Below are 23,645 nucleotides of genomic sequence, written 5' to 3' on the forward strand. Positions count from 1 at the left end.
GAATGTTTACTTGTGAACCCTTTTCTTGGTGAAGACTTCCTGAATGTTTCAATCGGTCTCTCTTTCGATAGCCGTTAAGCCTTGTTCTTAATCGCCGTTGCTCACGGGGAGATGATCAAGAATGGCCCGAGTCTCCAGGAATGATGCAATCGCTAGTGTCCAAGGAAACCAAAAATGGCAACAGGCTTGAAGTTTGCCTTGACCAACGAATTGCATCCCGAGGGTCCGAGCGTTTCACCCCTCTCCATGGAAATAAGAGTGGTACCATTCCCGTCTTGGTCGTTTACTTTAGACCCTGCTGTCACATCATCGAATCCCTAAAAGGCGTCATTAGGCTAGGAGAAATGAATTGCGGCTCGTCGGGCTTTCCTTGGGGTCGCGAAGTTAATGCCATATCTCCTTGAGCTCCCGAAGGCTTGTGGGTCCCGCGCTAGACGAATAGCAGGCTGCAAATCCAATCGCTTAGCTAATACAAGCAGATATACTGGTTGGCTGTCACGTCACTGGGACCCACAAGCCTTAGGGAGCTCAAGGAGATCGTATCGCCTTGTCATTCTCTCACGTAAGAGCGTTCCACCATTTACGCATTGCTCTGTTTTCATTTCATTTTGCAAATCTCGGGGAGTTCGGGGATTCTTCTCCACGACGCGAGAGCGCAATGTCCTGTGCGCATGTGGGGTTTTTAAGCTTATTTCGCGAAGCAATTCATGAGCGTCTGTGGTGTTTGTCTGATGTGATTGATATCCACAGCCAGCGAGGTTATCGCCAAGCTAGTGCCAAGGGCTAGGCGATCTCTGGGCGATCGACTGCCCAGCCAATAATGAAGCATCGCATTCAACATCAATCAATCGTTCTCATTGTCATATACAGAGAGAAGCATCCACGAGCTGATGTTTCACATCAATTCAATTGCTCAGCATATCTTTTCACAGATTGCAATACATACCATGTCATGTCGCCTGTATCATTCCACACAGCATACTTATACAGCGCAGCACCAACATACATCATTCACTCCAGCTTAGATTGCAATTTCATTTCAAGATAGGGATATCTAATACATAAGTCATTTCAATTCAATAGTCATATTTCATTCTATCTCTAAGGCTTGCAAAAAGAAAACATTACATACAATACACATTTACCTTATATAAAAATAAAATGTGCCAAATTGGCAAAAGAGTTCGGAGGCTGGTGTTAAGCCTCCTACATCTCTTTGTCGTCGGGGTTTGTCGTCGAGCCATTTCCTTCGGCCGGAACAGTTTGACCTGACCAGTTGCGCTGGCGCCTCCTGTTCCTCCACCACCTAGGGATTTTTCGGTTTTTTTTTGTCGTCGGGTATGTCGTCGGGGTTCGAACTCGGGGTGTCGTCGGATTTTCGAATTCCTTATCCACCAGGCGAGAGCAGTTTGTCCTGACCGGTTACCCCGGCGCCTCCTGCTCCCCCTTGGAGAATAGGTGAATTAGATCAGACTATATCCCTTCCTCCTCTCATGCCCTCCCTAGTGTGAGTGCGAGCGGTGGTGCTGTGAGCTCTGGTGAGGCAAGCGGGGTTGCCAGTAGCAGCCAGCGTGCTGCTGGGCGGCGGGTGCTTTGCCAGCTGGTGGGCAGCCTTCAGCGGCATTGTGAAGCTTCAGCGACGTGAAGCTCTTGATACCCCGCCCAACACAGCGCCGTGATGATTCCAAGGTGTTTTGAAGTCATCGCGATCATCCCCCACTCCCAAGTCATTTCTCAAAATGTGTTGAGGCCATCGCCACCACTCAATATGGTCACGACCATAGTGACCACCACAACCATAGGGACAGCACAATGCACAACAACGAACATGGGAATGGAATAGTTCTCAAGCTATTGAGAAATAGGAGTGTAAATGAAATGCACTTGCATCATACTGGTAAATCTTATAGCATCGCAACATTTGTACAGCTGTATGCCCCAACAACATCGTGAGACCTATTGACTTGATACAGCAGGCACCATGAGTTCGCGTTGGCCAAGATTACTCTCCCTCGCGTCAGGTCCACGCTGCAGTTTCCTCCTCATTACAATGGCAACACTTGGTACAATTGTTCTGAATATTATATCGACATCGCGTCGGGTTTTCGGTCGGGAGGGGGCAAGTCAACGTTTGATTTCAGATCATTTGGCACGAGGGAGTGCGATAGAAGGAAGACCATACTGCCTCACTGGAGCAGTGTTTTTAATTTCATTTCAAATCATAGGCAGGCAGGGCAAGGCAATTAATGGATGGAAACAGATGTCGTGTTGGATTTGGAAGAGAGTAACAAGACACGAGAATCTGCGCACTAGCGCAAGAACACAAAAATGCCACGGTCACCAAAATTCAAAGGGATCAAAAAGGACATTGTTGGGGTCGGTGATGGGAGGAAAAGGGTGACTTTCGACAGGTGGGTGGTTGTGATGATGAAGGAGTAAGAATGAGGAGGCTCTAACACGACGTGGAGACAAACTGTTACCTAAAGTGGATGCGTAGGGCTTTGGCGAGGTGGGGTCGGTTATAGACATATACGGATAAGTACAAGACGCGCCTTATAGTAAGCTACGCCTGATATGGAAGGCAAACAAGCTAAGCTGAATGAGCCTTATCTTGAGGTTGTGAATAATTAACTTGTTCATCAGTTGAGCTTGGTTTCATGACCTGGGTTTTGTTGAATCAAGAATTTGTATGCACGGTGATGCATCATCCTTAAGGCCTTGCAGGTTTCTGTGATTGATAACACTTAGACCGGAAGATTTGTCAGTGCTGAGGCTACCCTCTGATGCTGTCATTATCCCAGATCTTGCTTGCCCTGCTTTATGTAGGTACTGATCGACTCTTGATTGCGAGATGTGCTGCGAACCTATCATGTTGATGTGACGCTATGCTCCAGCCAACCCAGGTCATCCCAGCAGCATCTGTTTGGTCGATCAGTAAAAAAAACACGATGCATAAACCTGCCTTTCTTGAAACTTGAAACTTGGTCCGTTAAATTAACCAAAAAACAAGAGAATATCAAGATCATTAGCACGTGCCAATAATCAAACTTTACTTGATTTTAGCGGCGCGGGTGACTACTTTAGACCTGAGCTGCCTCTGCCACGTGAAGATAGCAGACGATAAGCAAAATTTGGCCGCTACCTCGATTAGCCACATTGCATTGCTGTGTGCGCAAGTCACACTCAAACATCAAGCAACAGCCGAACCCAGATTTGACAGACGGGAGCTCCAAATCACTACGTACCATTACCCTACCGCCGTGAATTTTAGACCGGCCAACCGCCAACTTTGGGGAACTGGCCGTTTATCTTGATCGTGATCTTGAACTTCTCAACCTCAAAACTGCTTCATCTTGTCCCGCTCGAGCTCTGCCGCTTGTCACCGACCTTCGATATATTGCACGCATTTTGACGAAATCGAGACGAACGAGCCTTATCGATGGGTGAATTCTCCCCTTGAAACTACCTACTCCGCACACCGGGCGACATCTTAGGCTGTCACGATATTCTTCGCTATCGCCTGACGTATCGCACTTGGATGCCCACCTGCTGAACGCAACCCACGACCTCGATACCCTCCCCTCGGCGCGGCCTACGCCTGCCATCTCTTCGCTCCGATGTGGTGGTTCTTCAGGGCGATATTCAGCTCTATCTTCCTGCTCAGCATCGTCCTCTCCATCCCCGTCGCTTTCGATGTCGGCGGTCGCGATAGTGGACTGGCCTACAGTCTAGCCCTGTTCCTTTTCTACTTTACATATTCCAGCCTCGAGCTTTTGACGCCAGAAAAGTCACGCTCGCGGTATTTCCTTTCTGGATTTCTACGGTTGTCGCAGTGGATCATCATCCCCGCCCTCCTCATCTGGGCGCTGGGACAGTTCGCTGTCGATGCCGACAACACAAATTGGGTGGAGCGAACAGTGGGTGGTCTGTTCAACTCCAAGAGCACAAGTTGGAGGGAATGGATGTTTGGCAAGGACGGCTTGGTTGAGACGATCACGCTGGGTGGATGGGATAATGTGCTACGGTATTCGGGGCCCGTGTTCCAGCTTCTGGAGGGCTTCTGCACCTTGCTGGTCATCCAGGCAGCGGGACAGCTCACAAGATGGCTTGTCAACCGTGGAAGAAGCGATACTTGGTTGGTAAGTTTTATCTCAAATCTTGAAATCTGACACATGCTAACCCTGGCGCGGATCGTTCTTCTGGTGCTCTCCAGCTCCATCATGGCTAGCGCCGTGTACTTCCTCTGGAGGGTAGCACAATTCCCTCAAATCGGTAACCTGGATGCCACTCTTATTGGAATCGCGATGACAACTGCCGTGTTCCTGTGCGCTTTTGGTATCGGCAGTGGTCGCGGCAATCCTATTGAGTCGTCGCTTCTGTTTGCCTATATTGTGCTCTGCATCTACCAGATCTTCACCGATTATCTGCCATCAGAAAATGCAGACCATACACAAGGTCAAGATGGCTCAGAGTCTGATATTCCACCTTTACCGCCTGTCATCATGGCATCTTACTCGACTTTCCTCCATATGCTGGGCTCATTGCCGTCCGCTGTCCACTCGTCATTGGCGCTACTATATGCTGCCTTCCAGACTATCACGCCATCAGTCATCATTTCGCTAACATACCGCTCTTTGGTATTCTACTGCGCTACCCGTATCATCCCCTCAATCCGCGAGTCGGGTGCGCGAGCCATGATGCAAGAACCAGATTGGGAGGACTCTGAGACTGCAAGTAAATTCTTGGGATTTCTCAGCTGGTTCTCGCCGTCAATTTTAATAGCAGTCTACACCAGTCTGCTCCTACAGCATTTCTCCACCAGCGATGGTCCAGATGGCTGGACTCTTCGAGGTGGTGATGTTGAGGGCAGCAACTGGCAGTGGGCCAACATCGGCCTAACCATGGTTTTGTACGGTGTCGAGCTCTACCTAGGCTCTGACGAGCATGACCACTGGAAGGTTGATTAAAAGTCACGGACTCTAGAGTTACAAAACTTCAGGTGTCTGCTCGGCAGACCATTACACAAGGGTTCGATGTACTTCTCAAGGAGTACTGAACCGTAGAAAGGACTTAGAAGACGGATGAAATGAATTTTCTTTTTTCGAATCAGCACACATTATTTTTTCGCAGGCAGCATAAGGAACTGGACTGGGCTGGACTGGGATAAGGCAGTGGACAACGGGACAGGCACGATACCGCACACGGCGTTGAGGAAGGGCTTGGCAGGTTTTTGTTTCTTTGTTTTCTGCTTTACAGCAGCATGGCGATGGATGATGATGTTGGTTTATTTAACCCCTTTTTTTATATACGTTAGTTTGCGTGAGGCAATAGCAGCACGACGTGAAGTAATAATTCTTTTGAAATTATGAGAGATGCAGCATTTAAATGTGAATACATGTTGTCAATCTTATGGTCACTGCATCAAAATGCCTGAGTTAGGTCTTGAGCTTGGTGACTTTCGTCAAGCGTTCCTTGTACTTATTGTTTAGCTTCAACCTCAAATGAGAGGTCTTCACAGGTTTACCACGCACAACCTTCCCACAACCGCACAATGCACCCTTTGAGACAGAAATGTCGATGAGATATATCCTGAATACGAATAGCCACTTACATCTTAGTGACTTTTAATCCTTGTCTATGATATGATGCTTCTCCAAATCATGGGGCCGACACCGGCTCGCTACCCTAGACCCACCGGCGATCCTGGGGAAGATCGGATATAGTGAATATCCATGGACATCACTTCAAAACAGCAACTTCAATCTCTACTCATTCTGCTCATACGAAGAAATTTCTCTCTGTTTTCGCCATGTCTGTAAAGTACGTCACCCAAGGCCTCCCGGCCGCTCCAGAAATTTCCCTCAAGACCATTCATATGGCGGGTTTGCGTGTCGATGTCTATGGTCTTGATGAACTTCCTCCCAATGTCCCCGTTTCATGCCTATGGCTTCTGCACCCTCGTACCAGATCACGAGACACTATGAATGATATTGCGAGACGCACCATAGGAGCTTGGGGCGCGCATGCTGGTAGCAACTCCAAGCGCGGCCTCATCGCCCTAGCATTTGATATGCCCAACCACGGAACTAGAAAGGTGAGCGAATCAGCGAACCATCCTTGGAAAAAAGGAAATCCGACCCATGCGCTTGACATGTTTTCCATGGTCAAGGGAGGCGTGTCAGATATGAGCGGTCTTATGGACCTAGTTTCCGGGTACCTTGGCCTTGAAATTGATGGCCATGTGTGCCTTGGCTGGAGTCTGGGTGGACATGGTGCCTGGCAGGCATTCTTTGGGGAGAAGAGGATTGATGCTGCTGTTGTGATTATCGGATGCCCTGATTTCGCAGGTGAGTTATCCTAACTAAATGTGAGGAACGTAAGCTGACAAGATAGGACTCATGTCTGGTCGCGCTGCTGGATCAAATCTCGACTGTGGCGCCGATTTTATCGGAAGCAAATATTTCCCCAAGGATCTCATCGAACTCTGTAGCAAACACGATCCCAAGGCTATTTGCTTCGGTACTTCGCCCATCCCATCTGCATTATCCTCTGCCGAACAGACTCGCCTGAGGGCTATTCTAGATGAGCGCATCAAAGGCAAGAAGCTACTTCTTTGCTCGGGCGGTGACGATGAGTTGGTTCCATACGCCAACACCAAGGAATTTTCGACGTTATTGAAGGAGGCTGTGGGCGAAAAGGGCTGGTATCGAGATGGTGGGTTGGAGGTGGATGATAGAGTATACGAGGGTATTGGACATAAGTTCAGTCCCAAGATGGTGGACGATGCTGTGCAGTTCTTGGTTAAAGCCGTGGAAAGGGGACCGAGGGGCAAGTTACATCTCAGAGAAGGGGAGAAAAGTGTTCTGTAGATTTGCGGTATAGACATAGATGTGATAGAGATCACCAAGGCCGCGCTGCCTCCTCGTCTATAACTTCGCTTCCGTTCTCCATCTTGATGATCAAACCACCGCGGTCGTCATCTCCACTTGGAAATAAACCCTGCCATACACTCCAAGGGTTCCTCTTCACCCTTTTCCCAGCAAGACTCTCCCCTCGTCCATGAGGATCATCCCTCCACTCACCCATGGCCAACGTAGCACCCTTCATCGCCTCTTCTTTATCTTGATCTTTCAAAGATGCTGCCATACCGGGAGGATCTATACCAATGAAGGTAACTTTGTTGAGAGGGAAGCCGATAGCTGTGCAGTGCCCATCGACAAGTCTCTCTTTCTTGAACCCATGACTTACAATGGTGATGTGAGCTGGCCATATTTTGTAGTGGGAATAGAAGAGTGTTAGGGAGAAGAGGACGTTGTGGTACGAATCAAGCGCGCGCTCTTCCAACCATACTGCATCGTTGATGTGTTCATCCTGTAGCAGTTCCCAATAGTTATTCTTGGCTGCAATGCTCTTGTAGCCAGCTGCCTCGGAAATTCTCGACTCTTTGCGCGTCGGCCCTCTATCGTGGTCAGAATATCCACAGTAATATCAGCCAGGTTACATACCCAGAAAACACCAAAACAGAGCCAGGGCGATTCTGAGCGAGGGCATCTATGCCAGCTTTTATATGCTGAACAAAAGTCGGAGTTTCGCCACGCTGAAAGTCTGCGATTAGCCATTCGCTTTCATCCTGGCCGAGGGTTGGGCCGCCGAGCCAAACTCCGTGGCAGCAGACGATGATAAGATGTGACGGTGACATGGCGGTGAGATAGAAGATGAGGGGATTCAGAAGTTGGGAACGTTGGATGTGAAGTGAGGGTCTGATCATGTGATATCTACTTCGTAAGCAAATCAAGCAGATACCGAATTGTGATTGCCAAAGCGTGAGGTAGAACATATGAAGTGGGTTACGGTGTTCACATTAGAAGACTGGAGCTTCATGATAGATTGAGATAGACTTTACCCCTCTACCTGGTATTGTACATATATATCCTACCAAATCTCCCCATTCCATTTCCCCTTCCGATGCGTAAATCGCTTTGTGATAGTACATTCGTGTTATAGATATTCAAACATTCCAAGTCATCATAAGTTCCACTACATTTTCCTGTCAGCAGCCACCTTTGCTTCAAAAGAATCGCCGCTTTCCCTCATCTTGGCCTGTTTTATCTCCAGTGCCCTTTGCTTCTCTGCCGCAGCAAGTTGATCCTTGAAGCTCTCCTTGTTGTCCTTCTCTGACCCCTTAGATTTGCCTTTGCGCTTCTTTGACTTGGGTTCGAAAGGGGACTTGGTTGGGGCCTTGGGGGTCGCTGGATACCCAAACACTTGTCGGTGACTCTTGTACTTCATGTGCGGTAGTGCACGATATCCCCTGATCTTGAACATGGCATCATCGTATGCCGCCTTGTGCTTGGCAGCCTGTGCCTCCAAATCTTCAAGACGGGAGGCAATATTTTCCACGGCCTTTTCAGGCTTATCTGTATCCTTCGTTTGGCGTTCCATATCCCTCTTGATGGCGGCGATAGACATCCGATATCCCTCTCCCTGCTTCTGATGAAACGCAGCCATCCTTTGTAGCTCTCTTGTCTTGACGGGTACGTTGAGTGGTTGTATAGGGCCGCCTTCGGGTACTAGGGCAAAGACATCACTTCGAATTGGTGATAGACGGTGGTGTCGTCTCGCCTGTTTGAACTCCCGACTCTCCTCGTATGTCAGATTTCTCTCTCGAGCAATCCTGGAATATCGGTAGAGTTGAGATCTACCCGGTCTTCTCGTACCTATGTGTCTTCTTCGACGAATGCCTTTGAGGCTCAATAATTGTCGAATCAGGTAAAGACTTCCAGTGACCACCAAAGGACCACCATCGCTCTTCTTGCAAGCCCATGGAAGAGCACCCGCAATATCAGGCTTTCCTGAATATACATTGCCAGGATCGAGTTGTTTCATCTTGGCGTATTCGGCACCGAACGAGGCAGGCAAAGGCTGAGGATCGTTAGGGCCTTGAGTAAATTCAACCATAGCAAAGTTGTCCTGGGGCTCGACAAGCCTTTCCATCATCTTGAAGAAAGGCTTGTCCTTGCTCTGGGACATACCCATAACCCAAGTCACTGGTTGGTCATCTCTTCGTAGGCGTTTGTTGACATGTTTGCGTAATTCTGTGATTCCCAGCATGTTGTGAGCACCGTCGACCAGGATTTCCCGTGGCTCAAGACCAGAAAGTGACGCGTCGACTTCAACTGTTTCTAATCGGCCTGGTAAGAAAGGCTCGGTTTCCATGAGCCTGTCCAAGTTGATCTCCTGCAATGGGAAGAGATGACGGAAAGCCATGGCTGCACACAACAGGTTCTGAACTTGATAGCTCTCAAGCATCCATCTTGAGTTGTCGAGAGTTAACAGTAAAGGCTCGCCCTTCCATGTGAGGATGATGTCTGTTCCTACTTCTCGAGCATGTTTTCGTAGTACATGGATGACAGAAGGCTTGTTAGTGTGGTCAACAATACAAGGAACACCCTTTTGCATAATGCCAGCTTTGACCTTGGCAATGTTTTCGATGGTATTGCCGAGGTACTCCTGGTGGTCGAGGCCGATCTTGGAGATGATTGTGACAGACTTTTGCTTCATAGCATTGGTTGCATCGGTAGCACCGCCCATACCGACTTCGACGATACCATAGGGGACACGCATTTTGTTGAATACTCGGAATGCTGTTGCTGTTTCGACCTCGAATGGTGTTAGACTCGGAGGGTCTTCTCCGTGCTTGTATCTCCAACCAGCAGAAATTCGACTGTACTTTTCCTCAACATGCTTCGTTTCCATATCGTACATTCGCGGATTCACATAAAGGCCATTTATTATGATTCCGTTGTGCTTCTCTGGAAAGGCAGGCGATGTGAAGCTCCCATAGCCGAGACCAGCGAGCTTGAACAGACCAGCAAGAAAGGTGCATATTGAGCCTTTGCCATTGGTGCCAGCAACATGAATGCCCTTCCAGTCTTGGTTCTCTGGTACGACACGGTTGATACGATCGAGGCCTAGTCGAATATCTCTGTAGCCTGGTGTTCTTTTGCTGGCCAAGACCCGATTGATACGGCTAAGGGCGAACTGGATTTCCTGAATGGAAGACATGATGAAGACTTAGGTGAGACGGCATCTCATCGGAGCCCGGCGCTGGGGAGGAGAAATGCCGTGTGAGGCTCCTGAGATGCTGATTGAGTCAGACCCAGGGCGAATTGGCGTATTTGGTGATGATTATGAGTCGAGTTTCGTTATAGACGTCACGACATGAGTGAGGCTCCAACGTCCATCATTTTTCACTTTGGGGCAATTCATGTCGACATGGGGTGGGGTGTTGAAAGCCACACTCACCCGCTCTCCGAACGCCGATGAAAAGTGGTCTGATGTGGCTCTGTGGCTGTGTAGTCTTTAATTGTTCGGTGGAAGACCAGATGCGGTCTGTTAGTGTCGATTGGCTGAAGCTAGTCTTTCACTAACAGTCCTTATCGCGACACGTTAGAAAGCACTATCAGACGCGCACGCGAACTGAACGCCCTGGGCTCTCAGCCTCAAGAGCTCTGGCCCCTCTGATTGGTCAAATAATTTCATCGCAGTCTCCCTGCCCTGGAGCTGCATCTTGAACCCCCCGCACCCCCTTTGCCTGTCGCCCACTCCGTTCTTTCATCCTCTCCACTGGTTAATTACCCGCTTCACGCTTCACGCATTTGTCGTCTGGCTTTTATCAACCTTGCTACTCTAGGCAGCATCGTCATCACTGTTCATCGCCTTTTCATCAATGATAACAATTTCTGGTCTTTGCAATCATTACGACTTAATTCTTTGATTCCTCATTTCGCAGTTTTCGCTCGTTTTCGTCACTGACTTTCCACTAAATCAGCCATGGGCCTCCCGTAAGCGCATCCTTGTGTTTTTCCCTACCCGTCCGTTACCTTCGTTGCCATCGCGCCAGCGTAGTGATGCCCCGGTCGATCGATCTTGTCGTTGTCGCCATCGCTTCACTATATCAACGCAAAGGCATGCTGCAAATGTCGCGAATGCGCACTTCCGTTGCTTGATAATGCGCGCTTCGTGCTTTGCATATTCGTCGCAGTAGTGACGGCCTCTTTCTCTCAACACCGTGCACTTGTTAACCTTGTCTTGCAGATTATTTGTTGCCCCCGTTGAGTCAGATCTCCCTTCCAAAGCTGCAGAGAAGAGCAGTGCGACGTCGCCACCCCGCTCCGCCATTCGTCGCAATATACGCACAGAACGAATTGAACGCCGCGCCGCGCATCGCCGTATCTTCTCAATTCGCGACCGCTTAAATGATGCCTCACTACAACAATCAAGTACTCTGACCGGCCGAGATGGTCGCTCTGTTCCATGGGCTGAAGCTGGATTTCCACCTGATTTAGAGACTACGAGAGGTCCTGATGGGCTGCGCCGAGCGAGACCATTTCGCGATGTGCTTAGAGAGATGGCCAGATCGGATGATCGTAGAAGGGGCATGCTTGAAGAGCGCATAAACTCTCTGTTTAGGGATGGCAGCAACACACAAGACCGAAACAACACCAATTCACAGCCTCCATACGACGATTGGGATCTGGGTTGGAATGAGGATCCTCGACCTCGTCCTGCAGTGGTAAGTTCTACCACCGATGACGTTTTGTCCCAATTGTGCAAGTCATATGGTTCTTACTAACAACTAACTCAGATTGTACCGTTGGCTGCGCATCCCGGACGAGCTTCTGAAGAGAATAGAGCTCAACCGCAAAGACTTCCTTCTGCTGTAATGCACCCCGTGCTTACCACAGATGACTCTGAAGAAATGAACCAGCGCCGAGCTCACCGCTCCGCAATGCGTGAAGCTCTCCGTGCGTCAAACAGGGTTACGCGATTCGCACCTATGCAGCGTGTCGACGGACTTGGCGACCGTGATAGGAGCCTTAGTCCAGAGGTCTGGGATACTCTTCTATCCACACTTACCCCTGACCCTGAACCACCTAGCGCAGGTTCCTCTTTTGCATCAAATGTTGCATCTCAGAGCGCCGGTGCTACATCAGGCACCTCTTTCACCACGCCCGACCAAGACACTGACGCACTGGCTGACCAGGCCTGTGAGTCGGGTTGCGAAGGCTCCGAAACTGAAGACATTGACCAGACTCTAAGCGTCCTGGATCAAATTAGAAGACGCCGGGCAGAGAGGCGACGTGTTCACGTAAGACTGCCTGAAGCTGGCCAAGACGCCCCAATTGATGGAGGCGCCCTTCGGGATGAAGGGGCAGTTGGTTCTGATTCCAGACAACGAAGATCCCCGGATGGACTAGTGCCCAGTAATAATTCCCAGAGGCTCAGGGCCTTGCGCCGAGAGCGCTCCCTCCGATCACGTTCTGCTTGGGTGGGACACTTGTCCGTGGGCAATTCAGACGATGAGCAAGGACCGGAACGAAACAGACAGAACCGAGAGAGCTCAACAGCATCAGGCAGCAACGCAAACGTCGAAGATGACTGGATGGGAATGCAGCGCATCGTGCGTAGCCTAGCACGACGTGAAGATATTCCCGATGAATGGTGGGCTGAGGCTGGCCTCAGTCGAACCCTGCCAGGGGACGGGGCAGAATAAAGAGGGCGCAATGTACCAGTTTGCATTCGATTTGAAGCGGGATATAAAATACCGGGATTACTTGCTATTTGGTCGGACGGCGTTAAAACGGAAAACCGAGCAGTGTCGGCAGGATTGTATCATAATTGTACGGTTGATAACATTTTTGGCTCGACAATGAGCAGGGAGAAGATCTAATGAAAGTTGACGTTGAATGAGCACATACTTCTGGACCGTTGCTTGTGCTACCACATACTGATATGATGGATAACTGCCGGGATTGCTGGTCCATAAAGCGGCCACGATTAGACGCACATCATCGTGAGATCCTGGTCGATCTATCTTGATGTGGCTTGAAGGACCTTGTCTTCGGGACGGCTACGTGCTGCCAACTTGCGATATGTACAGCTACGGTGAAGCAATACGAGAACCTAAGGTATCAAGTTGATATGGTTTCCTTTCGTCGTCCAATACTTGCTCCCAGTTAATGAAAGCACACTCCATTTGCGGGCATAAGCCTCTCCTGAGACTGTATAAGGGATTTGTTGAGCACGGCTGCCGACATGATGTATCAAACTCAAAGACAACCCTGCGGACAAACTATTGATCAAGGGGGAAATCGAATGTCATAACTCATAAATTGACATATATGGTATCCGTATTGGTGAATGTCTCAACTCCAATGTCTGTAGAGGGCGTGAAGTATCGTCATGGCAGCGTCACGTAATGCCGAGCCAAGCGGAGGCGCTCTGAACAAGAAATGAGATTGCAATCTCAGTTTAGTCTGCGGTTCAGCTTAAGAAGGAAAACAAGAAAAGATAGTCTCCGTGCACGATATCGATCGACGGTGAGATACGATATCTTTCCCAGCTTGGCATTGACGCCTTGTAACTTAACTCTATCAAGCAAGTCAAGCAAAGTCAAGTCAAGCTGAGTAACTTGCTGGGATGATATGAGACGCATTAACTAGTGGCCTCGAGGGTTGGATCGGCGTGGTCCTCGAGAGCAAGGTATTTCGATTGGGCTGTTGGTTGTTGCTGACAGGGAAAGACATACGTTAACTAAACTACTTAGTATTTGAGGCGTCGGAGGAGCTGGCTGAAAGAGAATAACCCGGACGGCTATAGAGTTTGTGCGACGGATGAGTTTCCAAGTTGATCGTTGACGGTGAGGCTTGTTTTGAAAGTGTGGTAAGCATATTCAGCCGTTGTTGGAGTTTATTAGAGGACGTACCTTGAGTTATGAAGTCGGTACTTTTGTTTAATGATAAGCGGAGATGAGATATGTAGTTGACTTGGAAGAGAATACCAGCCAGTATTGGTTGCGTGTGCCTGTGTATGAATGCATCCCACTGCCTTGGCTTACATGGCATGAACATGAACTGTTTCAAAAGGTGGAGCGTTCCTTGCAAATGAAGAATTCCAAAACATGCTAAGAACTTTGTCTCTTGAAACTGGTGCTGAGAATCGAAGTTGACATCATCATCGAGTCCTAACAATGAAATTGTTTTTATAAGTCAATCGTGTTGTTGCTTGCTTGCTTGTGTCGAGGGTGGAGAATTGAATACCTAGCGAGCTAGTGGGGGATGGCCCTGCAAGCCGAAGCTGGGCGTTGAAGAGCGCTGGACTTGCAGGCGGCACGGGCCCCCCGGGCACCCCGTCACGTACCTTAGTAGCCAGCATTGGATGGACAGCTCAAGGTAGGTACCTTAACCGACCATCGCATCACCTTACGGGGCTGCCCCAGGCCCTGGCCGATTCGGGTTGGGTTGCGAGCCTCCACTGCCTGATGAGAGTCTAGTCTAGTGAGATGGAGGTGAATCTGAGACGAGAAACAACACCTTCAGTCGAGTCCAGTCCAGCGCATGATTGATTGGAGATCAGTGGCTTTTTGGTCCAGCTCCGAATTTCCACCCAGTTTCTTACCTTACCTTCCTTTTTTTTTCTGGCTTTCTCCAAGTTTACTTCATTTTATTTTTTTTACTCACGACCCTTCCACTCCCTCTCTCTCTTCTCTCTCCCTCTCTTAACAACAAACTCTCACGCAATTCAATCCCTTGCCCTCCCGGGTTATTTCATCCTGTCCCTCCTTTAACCCTGGGCTGTTCTGTTAGCGACCGCACGAAACGAAACGACCGAACGGACGGACCTTGTCCATCCGCTGACGACGTCAACCAAGCTTTCAACGAGCTCAAATACATTCGCCAGACTCGACGACAACAGCTCTATACCGAATCCGATCTCGTATGTAGAAACGAATTACACTGCGCCGCTCCGCTCCCTTGCTTCGATATTCGCCGGGAATGATATCTCCGTCTTGGTCTGAACCTTGTCCTCCCTCCGCCGAACTGCCTCTGCTTTCACCGAGGAGGCATAGCCCAGCTTGTCCCGACCAAACCAGAGCATCGTTGAGTTAGAGAGCGCCTGAGAGATAATGCCCGAGCGGCAGTACCACGCCAATGGCCGCGCCGCCGTGGCCTCCCGCGAACGACCCTATACACCAGGAACGCCCTCACGAAAAGACAAGATACGAGAAAGCTCTGCCCTTCAAGATCCAGGGCTCAAGGACTACGTGCGTATATCCAACTACCGATATCACTGGCGCTTGATCCCGATCCCTGGAAAGTCGGATATCATGATAAGCGAGAGTAGCAGCAGGGTTTAGTAGAAAGTTGTCGCTAACGTTTACCTTTTCTGCTTTTAGCGTTTAGGTGAATGCCTCGGAAAAGGTGCTTTCGGATCTGTGTACAAGGCCTTCAACTGGGGAAATGGCGAGGCGGTTGCTGTGAAGCAGATCAAGCTTGCAGATCTTCCCAAGAGCGAATTGCGCATGATCGAGGTGGGTTGTTTCTGAGCTCTACCCTGAAGCTCAATGGTTTGTGATTCGGACGAACTGACATGAGTGAGTGCTGTTTAGAGTGAAATCGATCTGCTCAAGAACCTTCATGTAGGAATCCTGGTCTGAAATGGTACCATATCTGAAGACTAACAACAGTAGCATGACAATATTGTCAAGTACATTGGCTTTGTGAAGTCCGTTGACGCCCTCAACATTATCCTAGAGTATGCGATTCGATTCTCGTTCTGAAGCTCTGGAACTAACAAACTCAGATATTGTGAGAATGGTTCTCTGCACTCAATATGCAAGGCATATGGCAAGTTCCCCGAGAATCTGGTTGGGGTCTACATGACGCAGGTCCTGCAGGGACTACAATACCTGCACGACCAGGGTGTAATACATAGAGATATCAAAGGCGCCAACATCCTCACCACAAAGGACGGCACCGTCAAACTCGCAGACTTCGGCGTTTCAACCAGCACCCTCGCTGGTGGTCAAGATAAGGAGGCACAGGTTGTCGGCACACCATATTGGATGGCCCCTGAGATCATTCAGCTTTCCGGAGCGAGTTCTGCGTCTGACATCTGGAGTGTTGGATGTACGGTTATCGAGCTTCTTCAAGGCAAGCCGCCATATCACAACTTGGCTGCTATGCCTGCTCTATTCGCAATTGTCAACGACGATCACCCCCCACTGCCTGAAGGCATCTCTGCTGTGAGTCTCCCCCGTTCTATTTGGGTGTGTTTTTGCTGATCTTTGCCAGGCTGCTCGTGATTTTCTCATGCAATGCTTCCAAAAAGACCCTAATCTACGTGTAACTGCCCGAAAATTACTTCGCCATGCCTGGATCACAGGCTGTCGCCGAACTGAAGCACCTGTATCAAAAACACCGGCCAATTTCAGCGATGCTGTGGAGGAAGTGAAGCAATGGAACAAAGCTCTAAAATCCTCCGGACCAAGACTTCGACAATCGACTGGTTCTGATGCCGGGCCTTCGTCGAGATTTCTTGGTGGAACTCCAGCCAAGGGAGGTCTATCACTTGCAAAACTACGTCCTGGCGCAGGGGCTTTCAGTAAGCCTGAACTAGCTGGTGTGTTAAAGTCTCGCTGTCTGAGTATTCTGCCCAAACCTAACCGTATCGCAGATGATGACAACTGGGACGATGATTTTGCGACAGCTATTTCACCAAGCGCACTACAACTGCCTCATCTCAAGCCACAAGACAACTTCGGTGGTCTACTCTCGAGTGATCGTCTCAAAGCCTTTGCCTCAGTGAATGATGGAAGAAATGATAGTAATTCGTACGATGACGACTTTGAGGGCGAGTTGATGACAATAAAGGGGCCAGGCCACTGGCAAGACATTGATCCCCAGGAGCAGACAATCAGACCGTTACCGAAGAAGCCCACGAAGTCTTCGGAGCCTACGAAAACGCACAGTCGGAATAAGTCAAGCTCAAGCAAGGTCGCTGGTGCAAGCAGGACCAGATCGCCGACGAAATCAAATCTAAATACCAAGTTTGAACTTCCACCAAGGCCAGATATCATCTATCGGGAGCAAAGTATGGAAGACTTCTCTGATCTATTCGTGGATAATGATAATGTCTTCACTCACAATGCGAATCAAGCTGTCAGACGAGTAAGTTACATGTGTTTGTACCATGCGATCAAAGCTCACATAGCTACAGAACTCACGACAGACCGATGCACCACAACTCTTTCACCCATCTGATCTTACATCATTACCGAGGTCAATGCAGGAATCTAGCTCAGGTAGTATGAAGAAGAAACCTTTGTCTCGACCATCAGTTCTCCCTGACAGGCCAATGCGACGAACGCGATCTTCAATAGAAATCCAGAAGTTCGCAGAAGATGACGACGAAGATTTTAGCGACGTTTTCGGACCTGAATCATCAATAGCGGAGAAGGAGGAGAGTGAGAAGGGATCCGAGGATGGCGGCTTGATGCTTATGTCTCGCGTATCGAGCAATTCCTGGTTAGGGGACGACGAAGACGAAGACGATCCCTTCGCATCGATGGACCCAGGATGGGATGAGATGGATCTGGAGGCCAACATTGCAAGAGATCGACATGCCAGGTTAGCAGAGAGAGTTGAGGACTTGGTGAGGTCTCTCAAAACGACTGAGGGTGAGGATGCCCTGGCTGAGTTCTCGGAAGATTTGGTAAGTTCTTGTCGTCCTTCACATTCAGAGCCCAGTCACTGACATAACATAGCTTGCTTTGCTTTGGGAGAACAACGAGGTGAAAAATCTGATTATTAGCGCTCACGGGTTGTTACCGATTCTCGAAATTTTGGAGCCTTGTACCGTCAAAAGCAGGCAGTACATGATCCTGCAGCTCCTCAAGGTCGTCAATGCAGTAAGTTTTGGCATCTGCATTATACTTGTGACCAGCTAACTCTTCAGATCATCCTGGACGACGTGGAAATTCAAGAGAACTTGTGCTTCGTGGGTGGCATTCCCATTATTACCAAGTTTGCTGCGCGCCAATACTCAGATGAGATTCGTCTTGAGGCGGCTGCTTTTGTCCGTCAGATGTATCAAACGTCAACATTGACCCTCCAGATGTTTGTATCTGCAGGTGGTCTGAACGTGCTGGTCGAGTTTCTTGATGAGGATTACGACGTTACGCGAGACCTTGTTCTTATTGGGGTCAACGGTATCTGGAACGTGTTTGAGCTTCAAGGACCAACCCCCAAAAACGACTTTTGCAGAATCTTCTCACGAAGCAAGATTTTATATCCGTTGGCGCTTGTCTTACACCGAGTCCTTGATGAAGAGGGCGAGGACGAGCTTGGTGAACTCGTCGAAGGACGAATCGTCAACATTTTCTATCTCTTCAGCCAAGCCGAGAACTACGTCAAGGAGGTCGTAGCAGATCGGCAAGTTCTGAAGAGTGTACTAAAAGATCTACGGCGCATGACGCCGATACATCAGATCACAATGCTCAAGTTCATCAAGAACCTCTCGATGCTCTCCACAACGATTGAGTCGCTGCACTCAGCCGATGCTATCGAATTCTTGATTGATCTTCTGAGCTACAGCATGAAGAAGGGCCAGACACATTTCCGCGAAATATCTAATCAGGTTCTCAACACACTATTTAACCTCTGTCGCCTGAGCAAAGAGCGGCAGGAGGATGCCGCTGTTGGTGGTATTATTCCTCTACTCTTGAGAATCATGCAGACCGACCGGCCACCGAAGGAATTTGCGCTACCAATACTCTGCGACATGGCACACTCAGGGTCCAAGGGCCGCAGATACTTGTGGCAGAACAAGGGTCTCAACTTTTACGTATCATTACTCACAGACCAGTACTGGCAGGTTACTGCGCTCGATGCCATCTTGGTCTGGCTACAGGAGGAAACTGCTAATGTAGAGACTCACCTTGCTGATGGTAATTTCACACGAGCGATCATCAGCTGCTTCAGCACCAACAGGGTCAACGCTTTTGATTCCAACTTATTGGAACCACTGCTCAAACTTCTGCGCCTTAGCCCGTCAGTCGCGGCCTCGCTGGCGAAGCCCGAGATGTTTGCGGGCATTGCGCAACGTTTGACTCACAAGAAGGCGGTTGTGCGACTTAATCTCCTGAGACTGGTGAGGACTATCATGGATGCTTGTGAACCTGGCTTGGGCAGTGGTGATGGAACGAGATCCCTCAACAGCTCCCAAGTGCGATCTCTCATGGCTGCCATTCAGACTCTATCAGAGAAGGACTCGGCTGTCCTTGTACGAAACCTCGCTTCGGAGTTGGTGCGGTCCAACATCGAGCCAAGTGGAAGATCCGGCGAGGGAGCGTCCAGTGCTGTGCCAAGTTCATCATCATCGAGAAGGCCAGGATCCCGACGGGGTGCAAGCTATACGCCCCCTGGCTTACATTCGTCGGCATCAGTTCCGCAGACACCTACGCATAGGAGCCGTGGTAGTCTTGCGAGTAATACTTATATCGAGGTGGCGGCGAGTCCAAGGCGAACAGCTGCGGTCGAGCGAGAACGAGAGGGAGCACTATACAGGCCCCGAAGTAGGGATGGGCCAACAGGTATCCCCCGGCGTGTCAGCGGCGAATTCGTGTCTGCAAAGAGTCGCCTCCCTCGCACTTCACTAGCTACGTCGAGTAGCTCCAGAGCAGCTATTGGGATCAGTGCCAACGGCAACAGTCCGGCCCTGAGCTCCCGCAGCGATATTACCATGAGCGCCCGAAGCGATAGCAGCTTGAGCAATAAGGAGAACGTAGGCCGCGCGCCGAGCAGTCGCGATGGACTCAGAAGCAGAGATGGGCTGAGCAGTAGAGATGGCAGCATGGCATCTCCAGGGCTTCCAGAGGTAGCAGAACGAGTGGGCATAAGTAAGAGACGGAGTCGAATGCCTGGAGAGCCCAAATGGACATGACGAATTGAAAGGAAAGGAAATGAAAGGATGAAGACGAGAGATGAGCGGAATGCATGATATGAAGAGCATGATTGATAATTCAGGGGCTGTACATGATAGACATGAGGATGGGTAAAGAAGCAGCGAAACTGCGATTGCATGAACAAATAAGACAAAGACTAAAGAAAACAAATAAATGAAAGAACAAAAAGATACGAAGCAAGTCGCTTTGTCAATCAATCAATACTGACTGCCTTCTTAGCGACATGTTTCATTCTATTCATTCCCTTTTCGCTCCTCCCTCCAAGCACTCAACAACACGACGCAAGTTCACGATATCACACACAACACAACGCAAAAAAGCATCACACTATCGCCAGAAACAGCAAAAAAAGAATCTGGAGGGCCGTTGGGATTGCTCCCGCCAGGGCTTGAACCTGAGACCTTCGCATTACCGAACACTCGGATTGAAGTATTAGTACGACGCTCTAACCAACTGAGCTACGGAAGCCGTCCAGATGTGTTGTTGAAGACCGAGGTCGGATTGGGGATCTTGAGCCATTTCAGCATAGGCGGAAGGAGAAGTGATAAATCACGACTACTCACCACAAGAATATCCTATACTTAGGATGAGTCTGGCAAATGTTTAGACTAAGTGTGACGAGTATAGACCAGGCTTCCTTAGACTTATGTACATCTCCGAATCCGATCATTTATCGGAGAGGCATATGGTTGATTCTTATATCCATAATATGGCAACCCATCCTCACAAAGACATGTCATTATATGAACAACCAAACATCAAGTGGCTTTCAAATTGTGATTGTGCCATTGTAAAACTAATCTATGAATATGTCCTTCCCATGCCAGCTCACATAATGGTCCATGATAGCATACCAGGTTTCCTGGCTGCCTGCAGAGTATGTACCCCTTCACATGAAATGAACCAAGTCTCCTGGGACCCAGACCATGACCAGCAGAGAAAGACAGTATGTAGTACCTTAACGAATGCAAGAAAGCAAATGTCAAATTTGCCGAAACATTGTCCCCTTAGGAACGCCGGCCGTAAATCACATCAGGGGCTGGCTGATTGCCTCACAGAGGCCGCCAGTCCAGACTTTGTTCCCCGGTGATGGTTTCTCATCCTCATTGGTATAAAGATTCCTCATCAAACCCCCCCAAATAACCCATTCGTCCATCTAGGCTGAGACAAGATTATCCCCGGGCGATCCCCCCAATGTCGTGACGAAGAAGAAGAAAAGTCTGAAGGAGAGACTGTGAAATGAATTATAAAACTTCTGTAATGGTAAATTTCGCGGAAATGGGTAAGGAAAACGTGTTTCATCCACCCCATGCAGATGGTAACAGGACTCCCAGCGTGATCAGAAAAGACTAAACGACAACCATCAAAATGCAGTCCGCCAGTCCAAGCAGTCGTGTGAACAGAAAGAAAAAGTCCGGGCGCGTAAGTCGTGACAGTGATAAGGGTTCCGGCCGAAGCGTCACCTTTTAAGCAGCGGGGTTGCTCTTGGTGAGCACCAGTCTAGGCGCCTTACGCTGGCTATCAGCCGAGTCTTGTGCCTTGGCAGCTCGCAGAGCGCCGTTCTTGAACACATTAGCAAAAGAGCTGTTCTCGCTCTCCGTGTTTGAGGCAACGCTGTCCACACTGTCCACGCTCTTGCGAGCCTTCTGTCGCGAGCTGGGACGATCAGAGCCAATAGCTCCCCAGCTACCACTAGCAGAAGTACGCGAGCTAGGGCACTCCATGTCACCAGCTAGGCTGCCGGAACCACTGCGGCCGGAATCGGACTCGTTATCGGTGATAGGTGTCGACGACTCCTCGGCAGTCTCGGAAACGGGGCTCATGCTCCCGCAAGAACTACCAGTTCCTTTGCGGCGCTCAAGGCCAGCACGGACAAGGTTGTGCACAGCGGAACGACGAGTGCGAGCAGAGAAGTTCTTGCTCCCCTCGTGCTTAGCAGTGGGCTTGGCCTTGAGCTCGTCCAGGGAAGGAGGTCCACGTGGCTGACGGATAGGATGCTCTCCAGCACGGGCCTGACCAGGTCCGTATCCACCAGTCAGGGGAGTGATTGGGAAAGTGGAAGTCTTGGGCCCAGCAGACTTGGGAGCGTCAGAAGACAAAGAAGCAGCCAGAACACTGTTGACGGGAGCCAGAGATGAGGCCTTCTTGTGTCCACGGCGAAAGGCATTAGCAGAAGGTGGGGGAAGAGGGGCAACCTCAGTGGGGGACTCGTAGCGCTTGGGAGGCGAGTTGCTGCGGAACGAGAAAGGCTGAGACTCAACGGGAGGAGAAACCTGAACCGAGGGCGTGTTCTGCTGATGGTGGAAGCCACCAAAGCCGGGGGTCGAGGGTTGCTCGTTGTAGGGCGAGGTGACCTGAACAGCAGGCTGAGGATCTCCAACAAAATACTGGCCAGTCATAGGGTTGTAGTAAATCTGCTGTTGCTGCTGCTGTTGAACTTGCTGCTGAGCCTGTTGCTGGGCTTGCTGCTGTTGGTTGAAGGCAGCCTGGACGTTAAGTTGCAGGTTCTGGAGGTGCTGCTGCTGCTCATATAGAGCAATCTGAGTTTGTGTGATCTGGGGGTTGTTAAGATTCAGCTGCTGGAATTGCTGAGCAGCTGCCTGGACAGTCCTAAGCTGCTGCTGAAGGCGCTGCTGTTGCTGAGCCAGGTACATGTTGGTAGCGAGAAGCTGGGCATACAGGCCAGGATCGTCATGGTTCTGCTCATCCATAGCGAGCTCAGGGGGCGCCAGAACCTGTTCAACAGTGTACTGCTGGCCTACCATTGAGTTGTAGTTGTTCTGAGTACCGTATTGGGGATAGGCCGTTTTGGGGGCGCTGTAGGCGTTGTCCTGGCCCATGCCATAGGCATTTCCAGCCATAGGGTTCCGGGCATACTGCTGCGTGGGACCGGCGGTCGTGGGAGATTGAGGGCCGAAGGAAGCAGCAGTAGCGGACTTGGGAGCCGTTCTAAGGCCAGCAAGGAGGTGTGAGCGACTGGTGCGAGGGGTGGGAGCGCCAGGGTCCTGATCCTTTGTCTGGTTGATGAGGTCAACCGAGAGGGGCTTGGGGTTTTGGCCGCCGCGACGGGCAGCAAGGCCTCCAGTGGGCATGGAGAGGCCGTTAGCGAAACCGTTGGAAGACATTTTGAGCGAGACCGCCTGCGTCCTTGGCTCAAAGCGGGATTCGTAGATCTAAAGATTCGAGAGATAAGAAAATAGACAGAGAATGTGGTTCGACTAGTTCTTGCGTTGAAGTAGCCGTTTGAATTAGAAAGTAGCGTTTGTATAAATCAAGGTGAACAAAATTAAGCGATGTGGGTATATCGATAAAATCGACAAATGTTGGATTCCGATGAATTGTCGATGCAGAACGTATGCCGAGGAAGCGTCACGAGAAGCCAAAAGAGGCAAATCCAAGAAGCCGGGTGATCGAACAGAACAAAGTTGAGAGAGAGTCAAAGATTAAATCCAGAGTAGTCGATGGAGTAAACAAGTAAAAATTGATGAATGAAAGGGCGATGCGAATGAGCGATCGGTGAAAGGATATCGAAATGTCGAGCGGTAGATCCTCAGCGAAGAGCCGTTGAAAGGGATCGAGAGAAGCAAGCTTCAACGAGGTTGAGTACTTGCTCAGACCGTAATCAGGTGACAAAGGGGCCTGGAATGTGGTCGGTTTGAAGGGTATTCACGCTCAAGCGGCGAGTCGGGTGATTAACACACGACCTAAAACGCGAGCACCAGCTGGTTGTCTTTCCAAGACAGTTTCAGCAGACAACGTCCTCCAAACGATGCCTACCCAGATGTGAATAGTCCAGGTATTACCTTCTGTCGAACCTCCTCTTGTGGAATTGTGATAA

General features: G+C 49.8%; 7 protein-coding genes across 7 annotated transcripts; 4 read left to right on the forward strand and 3 right to left on the reverse strand.

Moving 5' to 3' along the window:
• Positions 1-3,617: 3,617 nt before the first annotated feature.
• Positions 3,618-4,967, forward strand: FTJAE_5660 (er membrane protein; the record flags this gene model as incomplete). Its single annotated transcript, XM_037352191.1, has 2 exons — positions 3,618-4,135; positions 4,214-4,967. The coding sequence occupies 2 exons, from the start codon at positions 3,618-3,620 to the stop codon at positions 4,965-4,967; spliced, it is 1,272 nt and encodes a 423-aa protein (XP_037207153.1).
• Positions 4,968-5,809: 842 nt separating this feature from the next.
• On the forward strand, positions 5,810-6,869 carry FTJAE_5661 (uncharacterized protein; the record flags this gene model as incomplete). Its single annotated transcript, XM_037352192.1, has 2 exons — positions 5,810-6,347; positions 6,394-6,869. The coding sequence occupies 2 exons, from the start codon at positions 5,810-5,812 to the stop codon at positions 6,867-6,869; spliced, it is 1,014 nt and encodes a 337-aa protein (XP_037207154.1).
• Positions 6,870-6,900: 31 nt separating this feature from the next.
• On the reverse strand, positions 6,901-7,699 carry FTJAE_5662 (DUF218 domain protein; the record flags this gene model as incomplete). Its single annotated transcript, XM_037352193.1, has 2 exons — positions 6,901-7,459; positions 7,506-7,699. 2 exons carry the CDS (start codon positions 7,697-7,699, stop codon positions 6,901-6,903), a joined length of 753 nt encoding a protein of 250 aa, XP_037207155.1.
• A 338-nt stretch (positions 7,700-8,037) lies between these two features.
• FTJAE_5663 (tetrahydrofolylpolyglutamate synthase) lies at positions 8,038-10,065 on the reverse strand (the record flags this gene model as incomplete). Its single annotated transcript, XM_037352194.1, has 1 exon — positions 8,038-10,065. One exon carries the CDS (start codon positions 10,063-10,065, stop codon positions 8,038-8,040), a length of 2,028 nt encoding a protein of 675 aa, XP_037207156.1.
• Positions 10,066-10,833: 768 nt separating this feature from the next.
• On the forward strand, positions 10,834-12,556 carry FTJAE_5664 (uncharacterized protein; the record flags this gene model as incomplete). The annotated part of the gene is made up of 3 exons (XM_037352195.1): positions 10,834-10,844; positions 11,098-11,575; positions 11,648-12,556. The coding sequence occupies 3 exons, from the start codon at positions 10,834-10,836 to the stop codon at positions 12,554-12,556; spliced, it is 1,398 nt and encodes a 465-aa protein (XP_037207157.1).
• A 2,412-nt stretch (positions 12,557-14,968) lies between these two features.
• Positions 14,969-19,785, forward strand: FTJAE_5665 (STE STE11 CDC15 kinase; the record flags this gene model as incomplete). The annotated part of the gene is made up of 9 exons (XM_037352196.1): positions 14,969-15,182; positions 15,246-15,373; positions 15,452-15,481; positions 15,533-15,597; positions 15,646-16,087; positions 16,137-17,012; positions 17,062-17,556; positions 17,609-17,752; positions 17,800-19,785. 9 exons carry the CDS (start codon positions 14,969-14,971, stop codon positions 19,783-19,785), a joined length of 4,380 nt encoding a protein of 1,459 aa, XP_037207158.1.
• A 1,488-nt stretch (positions 19,786-21,273) lies between these two features.
• Positions 21,274-22,932, reverse strand: FTJAE_5666 (uncharacterized protein; the record flags this gene model as incomplete). The annotated part of the gene is made up of 1 exon (XM_037352197.1): positions 21,274-22,932. The coding sequence occupies one exon, from the start codon at positions 22,930-22,932 to the stop codon at positions 21,274-21,276; it is 1,659 nt and encodes a 552-aa protein (XP_037207159.1).
• Positions 22,933-23,645: the final 713 nt, after the last annotated feature.

Source organism: Fusarium tjaetaba (assembly GCF_013396195.1).
Source record: "Fusarium tjaetaba strain NRRL 66243 chromosome Unknown NRRL66243_c0000109, whole genome shotgun sequence".
Lineage (NCBI taxonomy): Eukaryota > Fungi > Ascomycota > Sordariomycetes > Hypocreales > Nectriaceae > Fusarium > Fusarium tjaetaba.